Source organism: Elephas maximus, chromosome 2, assembly GCF_024166365.1.
Source record: "Elephas maximus indicus isolate mEleMax1 chromosome 2, mEleMax1 primary haplotype, whole genome shotgun sequence".
Lineage (NCBI taxonomy): Eukaryota > Metazoa > Chordata > Mammalia > Proboscidea > Elephantidae > Elephas > Elephas maximus.
In genome coordinates, this window is record NC_064820.1 from 155322223 (window position 1) to 155340534 (window position 18312).

At 40.4% G+C, this 18312-nt stretch overlaps 1 protein-coding gene across 5 annotated transcripts in view; it reads left to right on the forward strand.

The window, feature by feature from the left end:
• The first annotated feature begins 6263 nt into the window (after nucleotides 1-6263).
• Nucleotides 6264-18312, forward strand: part of RNF14 (ring finger protein 14) — a 31078-nt gene continuing 19029 nt past the window's right edge. The window contains exons 1-3 of one of the 5 annotated variants that reach the window (XM_049873937.1): nucleotides 6264-6397; nucleotides 13420-13589; nucleotides 14594-14745. In XM_049873937.1, coding sequence (XP_049729894.1) covers nucleotides 13436-13589; nucleotides 14594-14745 — 306 coding nt within the window. In that variant the 5' untranslated portion in view covers nucleotides 6264-6397; nucleotides 13420-13435. Of the gene's footprint in view, nucleotides 6398-6431; nucleotides 6734-6784; nucleotides 6823-13419; nucleotides 13590-14593; nucleotides 14746-18312 lie in introns of those variants that run through there. The other 4 variants (XM_049873938.1, XM_049873936.1, XM_049873939.1 and 1 more) reach the window with 4 other exon arrangements.

Sequence of the window (18312 nt, forward strand, 5' to 3'; positions counted from 1 at the left end):
CCTAGTCTGTCTTAGTCTGGAGGCTCTGTTACCAATTGACAATCTGACACAAAGGGTCCTCGTCCTTTCCTGAGTAAGAATACATGTGAAAGACAAACTTTATCTTTAGCAAGCTGTATTTTGCTTGAGTCAAGCAAAAGGAGTCAGGGGGGATCTAAGCCTCTCCAAAAGACTAACTCAAAAAGGGAGGCAAGGCTAGGTCTTATATGGGTTCAGTGGAGACATTAGAGTAATGAATATTTAGTGGGCTTCTTTCAGGGGGCGGGCACTTCTCAGAATGGTGGCGTTTGTTAATTAGGTTGCGTGCGTATCTGGAATCTAAGATGGAACCTGCTGATATTAAAGATGGATTCCTCTCGGCAGCCCTTGGCATCACTTACTATGGGATATAGCACAAGTGCACTTGATCTTTGGCACTACATCACCATCTTCAGAGGGTAAGGAAGGTCAAACAGCAGTCACACTCTGCCCTTCTGCGCATACGGAGCATGCGAAGGAGGAGGGGACTAGAAAGACACTAAGAAGGAGACAGTAACCCAGTCCTATCTCATGTAGACAGGGTGGGCTCCTGTTTACCCAACTTCTAGATGGTAATCTTTTTAAAAGCTCTTTTGTTCCACCAGCACAGTTAACCCTATCTGTCTCACGATAGGGTGTGGTTACTGTTTACCCAGCTTCTAGATGATAATCTTTTAAAGGCTCTTTTTTTCAGCCTCCTTGGAAACTCTTTGGGGCAGTTCTACCCTGTCCTATAGGATGGCTATGAGTCAGAATCTACAGCACCTGGTTTGGTTTTTTTTTTTTTGTTCAGCCATGGGCATAGTTAACGCTATCTGTCTCAGCTCCTCTGAAACCTGTCCACCACGGATGACCCTGTTGGTATTTAAAATACTGGAGGCATAGCTTTCAGCATCACAGCAGCACACAAGCCACCACAGTATGACAAACTGACAAACAAGTGGTAGAGCACTCTGTTAGCCATTTATAATTGTACTTTTAGTGTAGTGGCTTCTAAGTTTTTGAGGATAAAGCCCCCATTTTAAAGAAAAATCATTTTTGCAGATTTCCACATGACAATAGTAAAACGTTTAAGATTTGGTGAGCAGACACACAAGGACAAGAGACCAGCAGAAATTTAGTGATATTTCTGTGCAAGGGCTGGGGCTCACTACCGTCTAGTCCTATCCAAGGATTGGGGCAGGGGTTTCCCCTCTGTATGTCAAGAACTTTTCTCAGGGGTGCTTGGGAGTGGTGGCCATTGAAAAGGAGGTTTTCTGCACTGGGAAGGTTGGATGGGTTCAGTAAAGTCTCTGGGCACCCACTGGATGCTAGTGATGGATGGGGAAAAGAGTAGGGAGTAATGGAAGGCCTGCCTGTCCCTACAGTAATCAGCCATGCTTTGTTACTCATTCCCTATTCTCTACTAGCTGGCCTGGGTCTTGGCCTCTGGTCTAGGTCACATACCCTGTACTCTCCAGCCCTGGACCCCCTCGTCTAGTAACCCTAGGGACACACATGGGAGTGGGATTGTCCCTCTCTTATTCTTATCTACTGTTAAGGGATTAACTCTAACCCCAGCTTTCCTAGGGCCTTCCCTTTTGATTCTTAAGGCCAGAACTATTTCATTTTCTCTGTATTTTTTGTTAAACAAACCCTAATTCTCTTACTTGCTATGGGAGAGGGTAAGACCCATAATGAATTGGTCCTAATTCTGGCTCCTCCACTGTATGACACTGGTCAAACCACTTTATACCTTAGTGCCTTAATTTCCTCATCTGTAAAATGAGGAGACAAAATTACCTAAATCACGAGGTTGCTGGGCATTTAAATGAGATAATGCATGCAGTGTACCTAGCATAATGCAGTGCTGACACACGAGGAAATTTAAAAGACTAAGCAGGCACACTAAACCAAAGATACAAAAGTCTGTTATTTTTACGGAGTCTAAAACCAAAACTTATTAGAGCTCTTTATCTCAGACTGACCTCAAAAATAGAATGTAAATCTTCAATCCACTTTAAACATTCATCGAAATTATTACCACTGCTCTCAAATTCTCACTTCTATTTTTGCCACCAGATGACCTCTGACATGAGGTTACAACATGATGTCACAATTTACCTCCTGCTCCAACTTTGCGAGAATTTCCTGAGCTGGGTCTTGAGGTCCCTCACTTTTTGCATCTGAGTGTCTCTGGGGAGGACTCTGGAGGGATTCTTGATCTGATCTCTCTGAACACTTGCGGGTAGAGGTACCATGCATTTTACTCTTGGTTTTATTTCCTTTGAATAAGTATGAATAATGATATTAATGAATGACTTCAAAGACTTTTCTCCTCCTTTGTATTTTTAGGGACATGTTTCTGGTTTGGTATCTATCACAGGGTAGTTAGGTTTTCTGTTCTGTGACAATCAAGGTTAATAATACAGAAAAATTAGGAGTGATTATTTGCCTTTCAAAATTTGTCTATATCTGCCAGCCAGGTGAATGCACTCACCTCCACCCACAGGTGCCCTGATTTATCACTTGGTTATCCTCTCCCCTGGGAGCAGGACCAGGTATATAGTTCATGAAGCCCAGCGCAAAATGAAAACTTGGAGCCCCTTTTTTCAAAAATCAAGAATTTCGAGATGGCCACAGCAGAGCATTAAACCAAGGATGGATCTTTCTAAGCATAAGCTCCTTCAAGAGAAGAGCCCCGTGAACCTGTGCAAGTTGCTGGCCCATGAAGCAAGCCCTGACAGGGAGGCAGTGGTGGTTAAGAACACAAGCTTTAGAATCCTGCAGGCTTGTATGGGTATACTACATTTTTGTTTATCCATTTATTCATTGATAGACATTGAGATTATTTGCACTTTTTGGCATTATGAATAGTGTTGCTATGAACATTTGTGTACCAGTTTTTACGTGAACATACATTTTCGATTCTCTTTGTAGTGAATCCTAGGATTGGAATTGCTGGGTTGTATGGTAACTCTAGGCTTGCCTTTGTGAGGAACTGCAAAACTGTTTTCCATACTGGCTGCACTTTTTTTTTTTTTTCTTTGATACCAAAATCAGGAACATCCTGGAATTTATTAAATCATATAAGAAGAAAGCACAGATATAAGGATATTATTGTGTGGAAACAATGCTTTTACTCTGATTTGATTTCACAACCAATTTCCAGTACAGTGCTGGAATGAGCATGTCAGAGGTCATTCTACTTCTTTAATATTTTATTATGTTTTAAGTAAAAGTTTACACAGCAAATTTGGTTCCCATTAAACAATTTCTACACAAATTCTTCCATGACATTGGTTACATTTTTCATAATGTGTCAGCATTCTCGTTATTTCCATTCTATTTGATCTGTTTCCATTAATCTAGCTTCCCTGTCTCTCCTTGCCTTCTCTTCTTTGCTTTTGGGTAAATGTTGACCATTTGGTGTCTTACAGTTGATTGTTTAAGGGAGTACGTTACTCATGGGTCCAGCTGCACCATTTGACATTCTCACCAGGAATGGATGAGTGCTACAATTTCTCTACATCACTGCCAACACTCATCATCTTCCTTTTTTTAAATAGTCATCCTAGTAGGTGTGAAGTGGTATCTCATTGTAGTTTTGATTTGCATTTCTCTAATAACTAATAATGTTGAGTATCTTTTTGTGTGCTTATTGGTCATTTGTATATCTTCTTTGAAGAAGTGTTTTTCAAGTCCTTTGCCCAGTATTAAATTGGGTTGTCTTTTTTACTGCTGAGTTGTAACAGCTTTTAAATATATTCTGGTTGCTAGACTCTTATCAGATATATGATTTGCAGATATTTTCTCTCATTTTTTTTTTCTTTTTAATTGTGCTTTAGGTGAAAGTTCACAGAGCAAATCAGTTTCTCATTAAACAATTGATACACAAATTGTTTTGTGACGTTGGCTGCCAACCCTGGATGTGTTAACATTCTCCTCTTCTCTACTCCGGGTTCCCCATTTCCATTCATCCAATTTTCCTGTATCTTCCTGCCTTCTTGTAAAGACAAGCTTTTGGGCTGGTGTGCCCATTTTAGTCCTGTATCTTCCTGCCTTCTTGTAAAGACAAAGCTTTTGGGCTGGTGTGCCCATTTAGTCTCATATACATGGTTGAACTACAAAGCATGTTCCTCATGTGTTATTCTTTGTTTTATAGCAAAAAACCAAAACACATTGCTGTTGAGTGGATTCCAACTCATAGCGACCCCATGGCAGTTAACCACTACTCCACCAGGGTTTCTGTTTGCTTGTTTTATAAAAAAAAAAAAAAAAAAAGACTGTCTAATCTTTGGGTGAAGGATAAACTTCAGGAGTAACTCCAGTACTGAGTTAAAAGGGTGTCTAGGGGCACACTCTTGGGATTTCTCTGGTCTCTGTCAGACAAGTAAGTCTGGTCTTTTTTTTTTTTTTGTGAATCTGAATTTTGTTGTACATTTTTCTCCCACTTTGTCTGGGACCCTCTATTTTGATCCCTGTCAGAGCAGTCAGTGTATTTTCTCTCATTCTGTGGATTGTCTTTTCACTTTCTTGATGGTGTCCTTTGAAGCATAAATGTTTTTTATTTTGATGAATTCAATTTATCTATTTTTTCTTTTGTTGCTTGTGCTTTTGGTGTCATATATAAGAAATTATTGCCTAATCCGATGTCATCAAGATTTACTTCTTACATTTAGATTTCCGGTTAATTTTTGTATATGGTATGTATGAAGTTTTTGTTGTTGTTCAGTGCCTTCATAGCAACCCCATGTGACAGTAGAACCACTCCATAGGATTTTCTAGGCTATAATGTTTATGGGAGAGCCCTGGTGGCACAGTGGTTAAGAGCTCGGCTGCTAACCAAAAGGCTAGCGGTTCAAATCCACCAGCCGCTCCCTGAAAGTCCTATACAGCAGTTCTACTCTGTAGGGTTGCTATGAGTCAGGATAAACTCAAAAGCAATGGGTTTGCTTTTTGGTTTTTGGAATCTTTATGGGAGTAGATCGCCAGTTCTTTTTCCCAAACTGTCGACTTTGATTAGCAGCCAAGTGCTTAAGGATTTTGTACCACCAGGGCTCCTTACGGTATGAGACACAGAGCATATAATTTTAATTCCCACTAAGCTTCTTAATAATCGTGTGACCCTAGGTAAATTCTTAATCTTCTCTAAGTCTCATTTTCCTAATTTGCAAAGTGAATCACAAATAGTATCTAAACCATAAGGTTATAGTAAAGATAGAGAAAATGCAGCCAAAGAACCGCTCAATAAACGTCGTAGCTATTATTGTTACAATATGAACAACTAAATGAATGAACAACTAAATGAATGATTTCATAGTGGAGGTGCTAGAAAGATGGGCTGCGTTTCTGAGAGAGTAGCTTGGATGGGAGTGGGGAGACTTGCTTCATCTACCAGGGCAGCAATCCCAGATCGTGCTCTCACCTGATGGCTAGCTCCATGATCACCTCTGTGGTTGTTGTTAGTTGCCGAGGAGTCTATTGAAACTCACGGCGATCTCATGTGTTACAGAGTAGAACTGCTCCGTAGATTTTTTTTTCCCATAGAGTTTTTTTTTTTTTTTTTTCGTAATCTTAACGGACGCAAATCGCAAAATCACCACATCGCTTGGTGGCTTTGAACCATTAACCTTCATGTTAAAAGTGGAGGGCAAATCGTTTGCGCCACCTAGGGACTGCGGTCATCTTTCAAAAAATAACCAAACCTGTTGCCAGTCGATTCTGACTCACAGCGACCCTATAGGACAGAGTAGAACCGCCCCATAGTGCTTCCAAGGAGTGGCTGGTGGATTTGAACCGCTAACCTTTTGGTTAGCAATGGAGCTCTTAATCACAGTGCCACCAGGGCTCCATGATCATCTTTAAATTGGTAAAATCTCGAATTCCCAGGCCCCATCCCAAATCTACTGAAAGAAGCTTCCTGAGGGCAGCGCCCCAGAGCCTGCATTTTTATCAACTCCAGAGGCATTGGCGTAGTGGTTAAGTGCAACAGCTGCTAACCAGAAGGTCACCAGTTCAAATCCACCAGGCGCTCCTTGGAAGCTCCATGGGGCAGTTCTACCCTGTCGTATGGGGTCGCTATGAGTCGGAATCTACTCGACGGCAACGGTTTTTGTTTTTTCTCCAGAGGCATACTTAAATCCCCAGCTCGCGGTAGTGGTGAGGGTGAGGGTGAGGGCGGTCGCGCCTGCAGCACCGCCTCCAGCCAGCGGAGGGCACCCGAGGGACTGGGGCGGTCACGGCGGCTGCGTGGATCCCTCCCCACGCCGGCTGCCGCCCTACTCCGCCCCGCCTGCCGCCCTACTCCGCCCCGCCTGGCTCAGGTGACAGCTCTGAGGACCGAAGAGGCGGCGCGCTGGATGAGGCCAACGTCGCTAGGCTGTGCAGGCGAGTCGCGGTGAGGGGGCCCGGGGCAAGGGTAGGGGCGGAACTCTTGGGCCTTGCGCGTCGGGGAGACCGGAAGGTACGCTGAGGATCGTGCTCCGGGCGCGCGAGGCTGGGCATGGCGGCCGGGCCTGGGTTGCTCAGCGGGCCTCAGTCCCCCAACCCGGGGCAGGTGCCTCCAGCCCGGCCCGGCTAAGAGCTTCCGCGGTGCTCACAGAAGGAGGGGGAAGGTCCAGGTCCTGCTTCTTCGGGGCGCCCCAGGCCAGCCCACACCTCTCCCCCACCCCGCACAGCGCCCTCTGTGAGCCGAGCGCTGGGGCTGATAGCGAGGTCGGGCCCGCCCCGCCTGGTGAGTGAGCCACGCAAACGAGGACAGCACGCCGGGAGGCGAGCGCTGACCCCAGAGCTGCAGTCCGCAGCTGTGACCTGGAAGAATAAGTAGGATTTTCCCAGGCTGGAGGGAGGGCGGGGAAGGGACTTCCTTCACTGGCGTAGCGGTTTCCAGTTTGCTAAAATGAATATTAAATTTGAATTATCTCTTGACTGGAGATGCCTGGATTTATTCTCGTTTCTGGTTTACAGATGAAGAAACTGAGTGGTTCGAATTCAGATTTAGTTATATATTAACTGTGTGACCTTGGACCAGAAAGAGACCTCAACTGTCATTTTTCTCATCTGTGTAATGGAGATAGTAATAAGACTTGCTTTGTGTGGTTGTAGGAGGGTAACATGAGTTAATGCATTTAAGAGGCTTAGCACGGTGCCTGACACAGGGTAAGAGCTCAGTAAGTGTTTTCCTTCTTACTGTAATTGTGACCACTGAGCATACTCCTTGCTTCTAGTGGGATGTGGCAGAGCAGTGACTGAGCTCTGTGCTTCTGGTCCCCCATTCCAGCACATAGCATTTCACTCTTAACTCAGTTATAATTTTTTCTAGTGGTTAAGTGCTATGGCTGCTAACCCAAGGGTCGGCAGTTTGAATCCGCCAGGCGCTCCCTGGAAACTCTATGGGGCAGTTCTACTCTGTCCTGTAGGGTCGCCATGAGCCAGAATCGACTCTACTGCACTGGGTTTTTAATGCAGAACAATACTGGTTGTTGAGAACAATACACAGATGCAAAAGATTTGGTCATTGCCTTTAAAGAGCAGAGAGGAAATGCAAGTTCACAAACTAATGCTAGGTGGGATGTGACAGTGTCATAGGAAAGTTACAGTAAAAAAGTTTGGCTGGATTTTTAAGAAAGACATGGTTGTTGTTAGGTGCCATCAAGGTGGTTCTGACTCATAGCAACCCTATGTACAACAGAATGAAACTACTTTGTCCTGTGCCATCCATACAGTCGTTGCTATGTTTGAGCCCATTGTTGCGGCTACTGTGTCAGTCCATCTTGTTGAGGGTCTTCCTCTTTTTTGCTGACCCTCTACTTTACCAAGCATGATGTCCTTCTCCAGGGACTGATCCCTTCTGATAACATGTCCATAGTACACTAGATGAAATCTCACTGTTCTCCCTTCTAAGGAGCATCAGGGCTGTACTTCTTTCAAGACAGATTTATTTGTTCTTCTGGCAGTCCATAGTATATTCAATATTCTTAGCCAGCACGATAATTCAAATGCATCATTTCTTCTTCAGTCTTCCTTATTCATTGTCCAGCTTTTGCATGCGTAGGAGGCAACTGAAAATACTAGGGGTTGGGTCAGATACACTTTAGTCCTCAAGGTGACATCTTTGCTTTTTAACACTTTAAAGAGGTCTTTTGCAGCGGAGTTGCCCAAAGAAATATGTCATTTGATTTTTTGACTGCTGCTTCCATGGGCGTTGATTATGGATCCAAGCAAAATGAAATCCTTGACAACTTCAGTCTTTTCTCAGTTTATCATAATGTTATTTATTGGTCTAGTTATGAGGATTTTTGTTCTTTATGTTGAGGTGTAATCCATACTGAAGGCTGTAGTCTTTGACCTTCATCAGTAAGTGCTTCAAGTCCTCTTCACTTTCAGCAAGCAAGGTTGTGTCATCTGCATATCATAGGTTGTTAATGAGTCTTAATCCAGTACTGATGCTGCATTCTTCTTCATATAGTCCAGTTTCTCGGATTATTTGCTCAGCATACAGATTGAATAAGTATGGTGGACGGATACAAGCCTGACACACACCTTTCCTGATTTTAAACTACCCAGTGTCCCCTTGTTCTGCTCGAATGTCTGCCTCTTGGCCTATATACAGGTCCTGCATGAGCACAATTAAGTGTTCTGGAATTCCCATTCTTTGCAATGTTATCCATAATTTGTTATGATCCACACAGTCTAATGCCTTTGCATAGTCAATAAAACACAGGTAAACATCTTTCAGCAATGATATTCATCATTTCACATCCTCTTCTGAACCCAGCTTGAGTATCTGGCAGTTCCCTGTTGATGTACTACTGCAACAGTTTTTTAAATTGTCTTCAGCAAAATTGAACTTGGGTGTGATATTAATGATATTGTTTGATAATTTCTGCATTTTTGGACCACCTTTATTTGGAATGGGCACATATATGAATCTCTTCCAGTCAGTTGGCTAGATAGCTGTCTTCCAAATTTCTTGTCATAGACGAGTGAGCACTTCCAGGGTTGCATCCATTTGTTGAAACATCTCAATTGGTGTTCCTTCAATTCCTGGAAATTTGTTTTTCGCCAGTGCCTTTACTGCAGCTTGGACTTCTTCCTTCAATATCGTCAGTTCTTGATCATATGCTACCTCCGGAAATAGTTGAACGTCAACTGATTCTTTTTGGTATAGTGACTGTGTATTATTACCATCTACTTACAGTGTTTCCTGTGTTGTTCAGTATTTTGCCCACAGAGTGCTTCATTATTGCAACTTGAAGCATGAAGTTTTTCCTTCAGTTCTTTCAGCTTGAGAAATGCCGAGCTTGTTCTTCCCTTTTGGTTTTCTAACTCCAGGTCTTTGCACATTTCATTATACTTTACTTTGTCTTCTTGAGCCACCCTTTGAAATCTTCTGGTCAGCTTTTTTACTTCGTCTTCTCTTCCTTTTGCTTTAGCTAGTGTACGTTCGAGTTTCAGAGTCTCTTCTGACTTCCCTTTTGGTCTTTTCTTTCTTTCTTGTCTTTTTAATGACCTTTTGTTTTCTTCATGTATAATATCCTTGATGTTATCCCATAACTCATCTGGTTTTTGATCATTAGTGTTCTTTGCGTCACATCTGTTCCTGAGATGGTCTCTATAAATTCAGGTGGGATATACTCAAGGTCACACTTTGGCTCTTGTAGATTTGTTTTAATTTTCTTCAGCTTCTACTTGAACTTGCATATGAGCAATTGATAGTCTGCTCCACAGTTGACCCCTGGCCTTGTTCTAACTGATGATATAGAACTTCTCCATCGTCTCTTTCCACAGATGTAGTCGATTTGATTCCTGTGTATTCCATCTGGTGAGGTCTGTGTGCACAGTTGCAGTTTATGTTGTTGAGAAAAGGTACTTGCAAGGAGTAGGCCGCTGGTCTTGCAAAATTCTGTCATGTGATCTCCAACATGGTTCTGTCACCAAGGCCCTATTTTCCAACTACTGATCCTTCTTTTTTTCCAACTTTCTCGTTCCAGTCGCCAGTAATTATCAGTGCATCTTGATTGCATGTTTGATCAATTTCAGACTACAGAAGTTGGTAAAAATCTTCAATTCCTTCATCTTTGGCATTAGTGGTTGGTGTATGAATTTGAATAATAGTTGTATTAACTGGTCTTTCTTGTAGGCATATGGATATTATCCTGTCACTGACAGCATTGTACTTCAGAATAGATCTTGACATGCACTTTTTTTAACAATGAATGCGACACCATTCCTCTTCAGTTTGTCATTCCCGGCATAGCTGACCGTATGATTGATTAAAAATGGCTAATACCATCTATTTCAACTCATCAATGCCTACATATCGATCTTTAAGTGTTCCATTTAATTTGTGATAACTTCCAATTTTTCTTGATTCATACTTCGAATATTCCACTTCCAGCTGGAAAATGGTATGTAGAAGAAGGGCTTTGGAGGTGGGCCTTGAAAGCTAGGTGGATGCAATCAGGTAAAAGGAAATGCAAATCATCCTCCTGAATTAAGGGATTGGTACTTGGTGGGGGTTGGTCATGAGGATTTGAAGGGAAACACTGCTTGGAGCAGAAATTTTCAACCCTGGCTGCATATAGGAATCACCTGGAGAGCTTGGAAAACTATTGATGCCTAAGGCCAACTCCACAGATTCTGATTTGATTGGTCTGGGAAGAGACCTGAGTTTTAGGATTTTTTAATGTTCTATTTTACTTTTGCTGAAAATATACAACAAAAACAGGCTCCCATTCAACAATGTCCTCACAAACTGTTCAGTGACATTGGTTACATTCTTTACATTGTGTCATTGTTCTCATTATTTCCATTCTAGATGTTCCCTTCCCATTACCCTAGTCTCACTGTCCCCCAACCTTCTGATCTATGCTTTAGTGTAACTGTTGTCCATTTGGTCTCGTACAGATAACTTTTTTAAAAAGTGCACTATTCAAACATGACATTTCTTTACTTTTTGAGCTGATCTGCTATTTAGTTAAATGGTAACTTCAGGGAAGAGTTTTGGTTCAAGGTTTAAAGAGTATCTCAGGGCAGCAGTCTCAGGGATTCTTCCAGCCTCAGTGGGTTCAGTAAGTCTGGATTCTTTTGATAATTTGAAATTCTGTTCTGCATTTTTCTCTTTCTATCAGGATCCATCTATTTGAACCCTCATCAGAACAATCAGTAGTGGTAGCCAGCACCATCCAGCTCCCCTGGTTTCAAGGCTGTGATTCATGGAGACAGTTATTCCTGCAGTCCGTTTCCTTCTCTGATTCTTGGGTTTCTTTCTTTCTCTTTTGCTCAAGATAAATAGAGACCAACAGTTGTATCTTAGATGTTTGCTCATAAACTTCCAAGACTGCAGACACTACTCACTGAACTAGGATGTGGAACATAAACTTTATGAACTATATTATGTCAGTTGAGTGAATTGTCAGTATTGAGATTTTTAAAAGATGCTCTTCAGGAGATTTTGTGTGCAAATAGAGGTGCAAATCGAGAATACTGGATGCAAACGGAGAACACTAACGTAAAACCAAAAAACTTTATAAATTCATCTCTCATTCCATTTGTAAATGTTTTAATAGGAAGAAACAAAAAGCTTAATCACATTATCATCATGTACTATTACGTGGTAAAATTGTTTTTAAGATTAAATAACATGAGAGGACCTAATACAGTACATAGTAGGTATTCAGTAAATGTAAATTGATTCTGAATCTCATTATCTTATTTGGGAGTCACACGTCTGAGAGTCTGCTTTTAAAATTATGATCTCATACAACACTTTTGCATATAATTTCAGGTCAGAGTAGAACTGTCCCATAGAGTTTCCAGGGACCACCTGTTGAATTCAAACTGCCAACCTTTTGGTTAGCAACTGTAGCTCTTAACCACACTACGCCACCAGGGATTCCGGGGCGTTCATAGGACTCTCTATAACCTATCTGTGGACCACCTCCCTAAGAAGATGTTTGTCATGGGGCATGGTGCCCTGTCCTCTCATATAACCTTAGTGTTCTCCTACGCATCTCCCATGGCCGAGGGCAGTTGGATAAGAAGGCCTCTGTCATTGCTGGGGGCATACAGATGCCCATTTAACCACATGGCTGTGCTTAGTTAAGCTGTTTTAGGAGAGTAGTATGCAGCTATAGATTAGAATTGAGTGTGTGTTGGAATGTGTTCCACTTAAATGGTGATATTTGGAATTCAGAACTTAAATTTGGAGAAAGTCCTAATACCTCTTCTGTATTTCTTTTCTGAGATGGCAGATCTGCGTAGTATGAGTCCCACATCTCCATCTCTTATCCAACTTCAGCAGTTTCAGCTCCACTGACTGGAGAATAAATAGGATTTGCATGAATTCTTATAATGTGAAAAACCATGTCCTAACTTTCCAGTTTTGTACACACCAATTTTTTAAATTTTAGTTGAGAGCATATTTGCAAATGTAATCATAGTCCAGTATTTTAATTGACAATGGTAATTTTTTTTTATTAAAGTGGTTTTCATAGATTCTCATTGCATGTTTTTTCATATTTATTCTCTAAAATTGTGCTGCATCGTACAGTCACTGCAATTAAAAAAAAATGTTGATTTGCACTTCTGTTTTAGTATATTTTCATTCTTAGTGTTATCTGAAATATTGGTAAATCTGAAAATGAAAGGTTTCTTAGATTTGACAAAATCTGGGATTGTGTTAAAAAATTAATGTTATTTTGCTGCGTGCTCAGTTATCTAGCTATCTTATGTAGTATCTGTTCCTGAAACATCCCCTAGAACAAAGTGTTCTCAACCAGGGGCAATTTTGCTTCCCAAGGGACATTTGGCAATGTGTGGAGACATTTTTGATTGCCACAACTGAGGGCAGGTGCTATTAACATCTAGTGGGTAGAGGGGCCAGGGATGCTGCTAAACATCCTACAATGTGCAGGACAGTCCCCTACAACAAAGAATTATTTGGCCCAAAATGTCAATAGTGCAGAGATTGAGAAACCCTGTTGTAGAGATGTCTGTGAATTTAAAACATTCATTTATTTTTAAGAAGTGTATCAATGACCCCAATTGTGAAGAAGGTACTTTGCCAGGTTCTGTGGAGAAATCAAAGTAGTTTGTGATTTGTCCTTTTTCAAAAATAATTTAAAATAATTGCTTTTTTTCCCCCTAAATCAGTCATAAAATACCTAATTGATCAAAGCTAACAATTAGAACTACCACAAACGTATTTTTTGATAAAAGCCATGCTATTTTTTTTTTTTTTTGAGGGCTAGTGGGTTGCTAGATAATATGCCTGTCACTTTTAGTTGAGTAAAAAAGTGAGTACATTAATTAATCCTTTGCAGTTATTTGTGAGGAACTTTTTTTTTTAAGTGCCACTGAAGTTTTCCCAACCCTGTACCTCTTCTAATCTCAACTGATTTGAATGATTGTCTTCAGTTCCTCAGAAAATTAAATGTCGTCAGAGGACCGAGAAGCTCAGGAGGATGAATTGCTGGCCTTGGCGAGTATTTATGATGGAGATGAATTTAGAAAAGCAGAGTCTGTGCAAGGCGGAGAAACCAGGATCTATTTGGATTTGCCACAAAATTTCAAGATATTTGTGAACGGTTAGTCATGATACTTTCTTGAACAGATTTTTTCCCCCCTAAATAAAGATTATTCTCTATTTCTTAGGGTATACCCTAAACTATTCATCATCTTGTGTTTATAGACATTAGCAATAGCTGATAGTATTACAGATGTAATGCATATTTCTGTCTTAGTTGAAAATTGGAACTTAATCCTTGAAATCACTTTTTGACCCCTGAATTAGGGTATTATCCTGCTTTTTCCTTACATTATAATCTTCCCCTAACTAGGAATTTATCAGCCATGAGTCACTGGCTGTCAAATAGGGATAATCAAAGAGTAGATGAAATGTATGTGAAAACACTTGGAAAACTTTTAAGTACCATGGTGGTGGTTTTCCTATTTGGTTTCCAGAATCACTTCAGCTGCTGTTCACATGTGACACATGTTTTACTCTGTGACCTCTGCTTCAGAAAAAAACAAAACCGCTGCCTTTGATACACACATTCACAGAAGGCCTTGATACACGTTTTCTCAAAATGTTCTTACTCTAAAGCCATTGAGTAAAGAATGTAAATGTGATAATTTAAGCAAAACTTTGTAAGAGCGTTGTGTGTTGTATCATGCCCTCAAATCTGAGATCATTGTGTTGGCATAAATTTTCTCATGCGTGGTTGGCACATGCTGATCTAAGTAGGTCATGATTGTTTGACAAAGTAAACATCCTTTTCTCTGGATGTGTCTTTAATGGTCTACTATAAAACAACAACATTAGTATTAGGAATTGTACTCAGAAGTATGTAAGAATAAGCTGTGTATCGTCATTATACACTTCATGGTGCTTAGTTGATTTTTCAAGGGGTTACAAGATTTTTCTTTTTTAAGGTGATGACTGCAAAGTTAAAATTAAGGAATAGAGAGTGCCTTGGGGAGAATTTTTATCCTTTCAACTGTAGCTTTGTTTTTCTTGAGCACTGCTTAATAGTAGTGGACACTCAAGTGCTGACCAACTGATCCTGTCTAATCTTTGTTTTTGGTTCAGGCAATTCAAATGAGTGTCTCCAGAATAGTGGCTTTGAATATACCATTTGCTTTCTGCCTCCACTTGTGCTGAACTTTGAACTGCCAGCAGATTATCCATCCTCCTCCCCACCTTCATTCACACTTAGTGGCAAATGGCTGTCACCAACTCAGGTCAGACTCGAAACTTTGTTTCTCCTATCCATTTTTAGGAACCTTACAAAAATCATCGTTAGTGGAAACTACCTTTGATGATCTTGAATTCAGTGCATGAACAAATGGCTTTGATTTTGTAATTTTTTTCCCTTGCATTCATGAATCCTAATGCTAATGAATTGAAAATACTTTGGTGTTTTGGAATGGAATGACAGTAATTAAAGCTATTAATCATTATGGTTTTCAGTAGGAATAATTTTTAATCAAGTACATTGTTTCTATTTTCCTGTTTTAATCTGTGTTGTAATGAAGACTATAAGGCCTTCCTCATTTTCCTCAGATTTTGGTGTTCCTTGTTTTCCCTCATTTTCTTATTCATTCCTTAAATGAACAGATTTAATTGTAATTAGAAGGGCTGTAAATTAAGCTAATGCAGTTATAACAAACAAATTTCCTAAGTAAACATAATAAATCATTTTATTTTTAAAGACCTGTGTATTAATAACGAATCATTGTGGACTGGGCTCACGTAGATCTAAATGCACAGAAATGGAAATGTGTCCAGTTCCTGTGGACAATCTGATGAAGGCCAGAGACAGGATATTACAAGCCTTCATTTCCTCCGGGTTATATATCCTTTTCTAGTAACAACCTCAACTCTGGATTGAAACATAAGTATGACTTGAAGCTAATATAAAGTATTCTGGGGTAGATAATAGATCAATAGCAGCTACTTTTCTGGAAGTCATGATGAAGATTGATAGACTGATGTATATTAAGACAAAAGCTGTCAAAGTTGCTGACCCGAAGGAACAGCCTGTCAGTTTTTCCTTTTTGATCATGGAGTTTTCATTCCCCTACTCACCAGTCTAATCTTTTAGAGGAGAGTGCCTTTGCATGGAACTAATGGTTTAATAACAAAATCAGACTTTAAAAATGACAATACATGTAGAATAAAAAGAAGCATTACTTTATATTCTAGTATCTGTGCCAGAAGTGATCCAAGAGAGGATAGTGGATTATTTGCCCAAGAATATCAAGGCTGTTTGACATTTAGATCACTGAGAGTCGACTGAATTATTTAGATAGTTGTAGCCACATTTCCCCAGAGAACTCTTGATGCTTTATACTCATCCACGTATGCACGTGTGCTTGCGTGCGTGCACACACACATGCACACACACACAAAGATGAATTAACTCAGTATGCGGTTGCAGTTTCAGATTCTAGCCAAATAGCATTTGCTTAATTTTGGCTTTTGGTGGGGGGAGAAGAGCTGTTTATTATTCTATGTTTTACAGCTAATATTATAGTAGGATTCTTTATCAAATTTTTGTGCATTTAATTGACATTTCAATTGGTCTGTGTCCCTTGGTTCAGTTTTTGCTTGTTGCTGGGCCCTGATTCATTGACATGAATCACAGCTGTTGATAGTGAAGTTGACACATGGACCTGCCATTCACTGAATTGAAGTGGGTGGGTAGAGGGAGGTGGGTTTAGTCTTCTAATATTTTCCATTATCATCCCTGCCCCTCCCCATGCACATATACACAGTCTGTTTCTCTCTTGAGCTCTTCTCTCTCTGTCTTTTCCCTCACGTGCATGTGTATCTCTTTTGAGAAGGGGTTGGAGAAGAAGTAAAGATGGAAGAGAATGGTTTCTTCATTGGACTTTGTGGTTAACACAACACTCAGAGCTTTCCTTTTAGTACTTATTACATTTCACAGATTTCAGCAGAGTTTCTCAAAAACAAGGTTATCTTATAGGCATATTCATGCAAGTATGAAAAAGGCTAGTTGTCTAACCTTGAATTTTTCCTTAAGTGTTTGAGTTCCCTGCAGGGCTTCGTGAAGAGTGTTACATAGAGCAAGGAACAGAAAATGTGGTTCTTTTTCATTTGTTATTTCAATTTACAAAATTTGTTTGCCATCTGTAAGGGTTATTTTTGGATATTTACCTTAAAATAAAAGCTGGTTATAATTCCTGAGCTCTACTTACGAACATTTTACATATCTAATGGAAAAGGATCTTATATTTGCCTTTCAAATTGAACAGACCACTTTTAAGGATGAAAAGCCTAAATAGTTTAAACTTTGGTTGCTTGGTTTGGGAAACGTCAGCTTTCCCTATGGCATCCAAACCATGTTGAGGGTGTGTAATTACGTCCAGGTACAATACCAGTCTGCTTCCTTCCATTAACCAGGATCAGATGGAAGCCCAGATTGCTTAGTTAAAACTAGTTTGTAAATCTGAGTAACAAGGACTCTGAGGTTGAACTCTGTTAGTGATTCTTTCCTATGAGTTGGCTTTTTGAGAGGACTGAAAGTTAGAATTAGCTTAAAATTAACTTGGTTCATATTTTTTAAATTGTTCTCTTTCTAAACATTATTCCATGACACCTACAAGATTAAGACTTCAAAGGAAAAGAAAAATTTCATTTTAGAACTGGATCTCTTTCTCCTGCATGAGATACATTGCAATATTAGAACAAATAAAGAACAGAGAAAGTTATCCAGTGGCTATCTTAGTTACCTAGTGCTGCTATAACAGAAATACCATTAAGTGGATGGCTTTAACAAAGAGAAATTTATTCTCTCACAGTTTAGAAGGCTAGAAGTCCAAATTCAGGGTGCCAGCTCTAGGGGAAGGTTTTCTCTCTCTCTTGGTTCTCGGGGAAGGTCCTTGTCGTCAATCTTCCTCTGGTCTAGGAGGTTCACTGTGCAGGAACCTCAAGTCCAAAGGACACACTCTGCTCCTGATGCTGCTTTCTTGGTGATATGAGTTCCCCGTCTCTATCCTCACTTCTCTCTTTTATATCCCAAAAGAGATTGATTTAAAATACAGCCTAACCTTGTAGATTGAGTCCTGCCTCATTAGCATCTTGTTGTTGTTGTTAGGTGCTGTCGAGTCGGTTCTGACTCATAGCAACCCTATGCACAACAGAACGAAACACTGCCCGGTCCTGAGCCGTCCTTACAATCCTTGTTATGCTTGAGCTCGTTGTTGTAGCCACTGTGTCAATCCACATCGTTGAGGGTCTTCCTCTTTTCTGCTGACCCTGTACTCTGCCAAGCATGATGTCCTTTTCCAGGGACTGATCCCTCCTGACAACATATGCAAAGTATGTAAGTTGCAGTGTTGCCATCCTTGCCTCTAAGGAGCATTCTGGCTGTACTTCTTCTAAGACACATTTGTTTGTTCTTTTGGCAGTCCATGGTATATTTGATATTCTTCGCCAACACCACAATTCAAAGGTGTCAGTTCTTCTTTGGTCTTCTTTATTCATTGTCCGACTTTCACATCCATATGATGTGATCGGAAACACCATGGCTTGGGTCAGGCGCACCTTAGTCTTCAAGATGACATCTTTGCTCTTCAACACTTTAAAGAGGTCTTTGGCAGCAGATTTACCCAATGCAATGTGTCTTTCGATTTCTTGACTGCTGCTTCCATGGTTGATGATTGTGGATCCAAGTAAAATGAAATCCTTGACAACTTCAATCTTTTCTCTGTTTATCATGATGTTGCTTATTGGTCCAGTTGTGAGGATTTTTGTTTTCTTTATGTTGAGGTGCAATCCATACT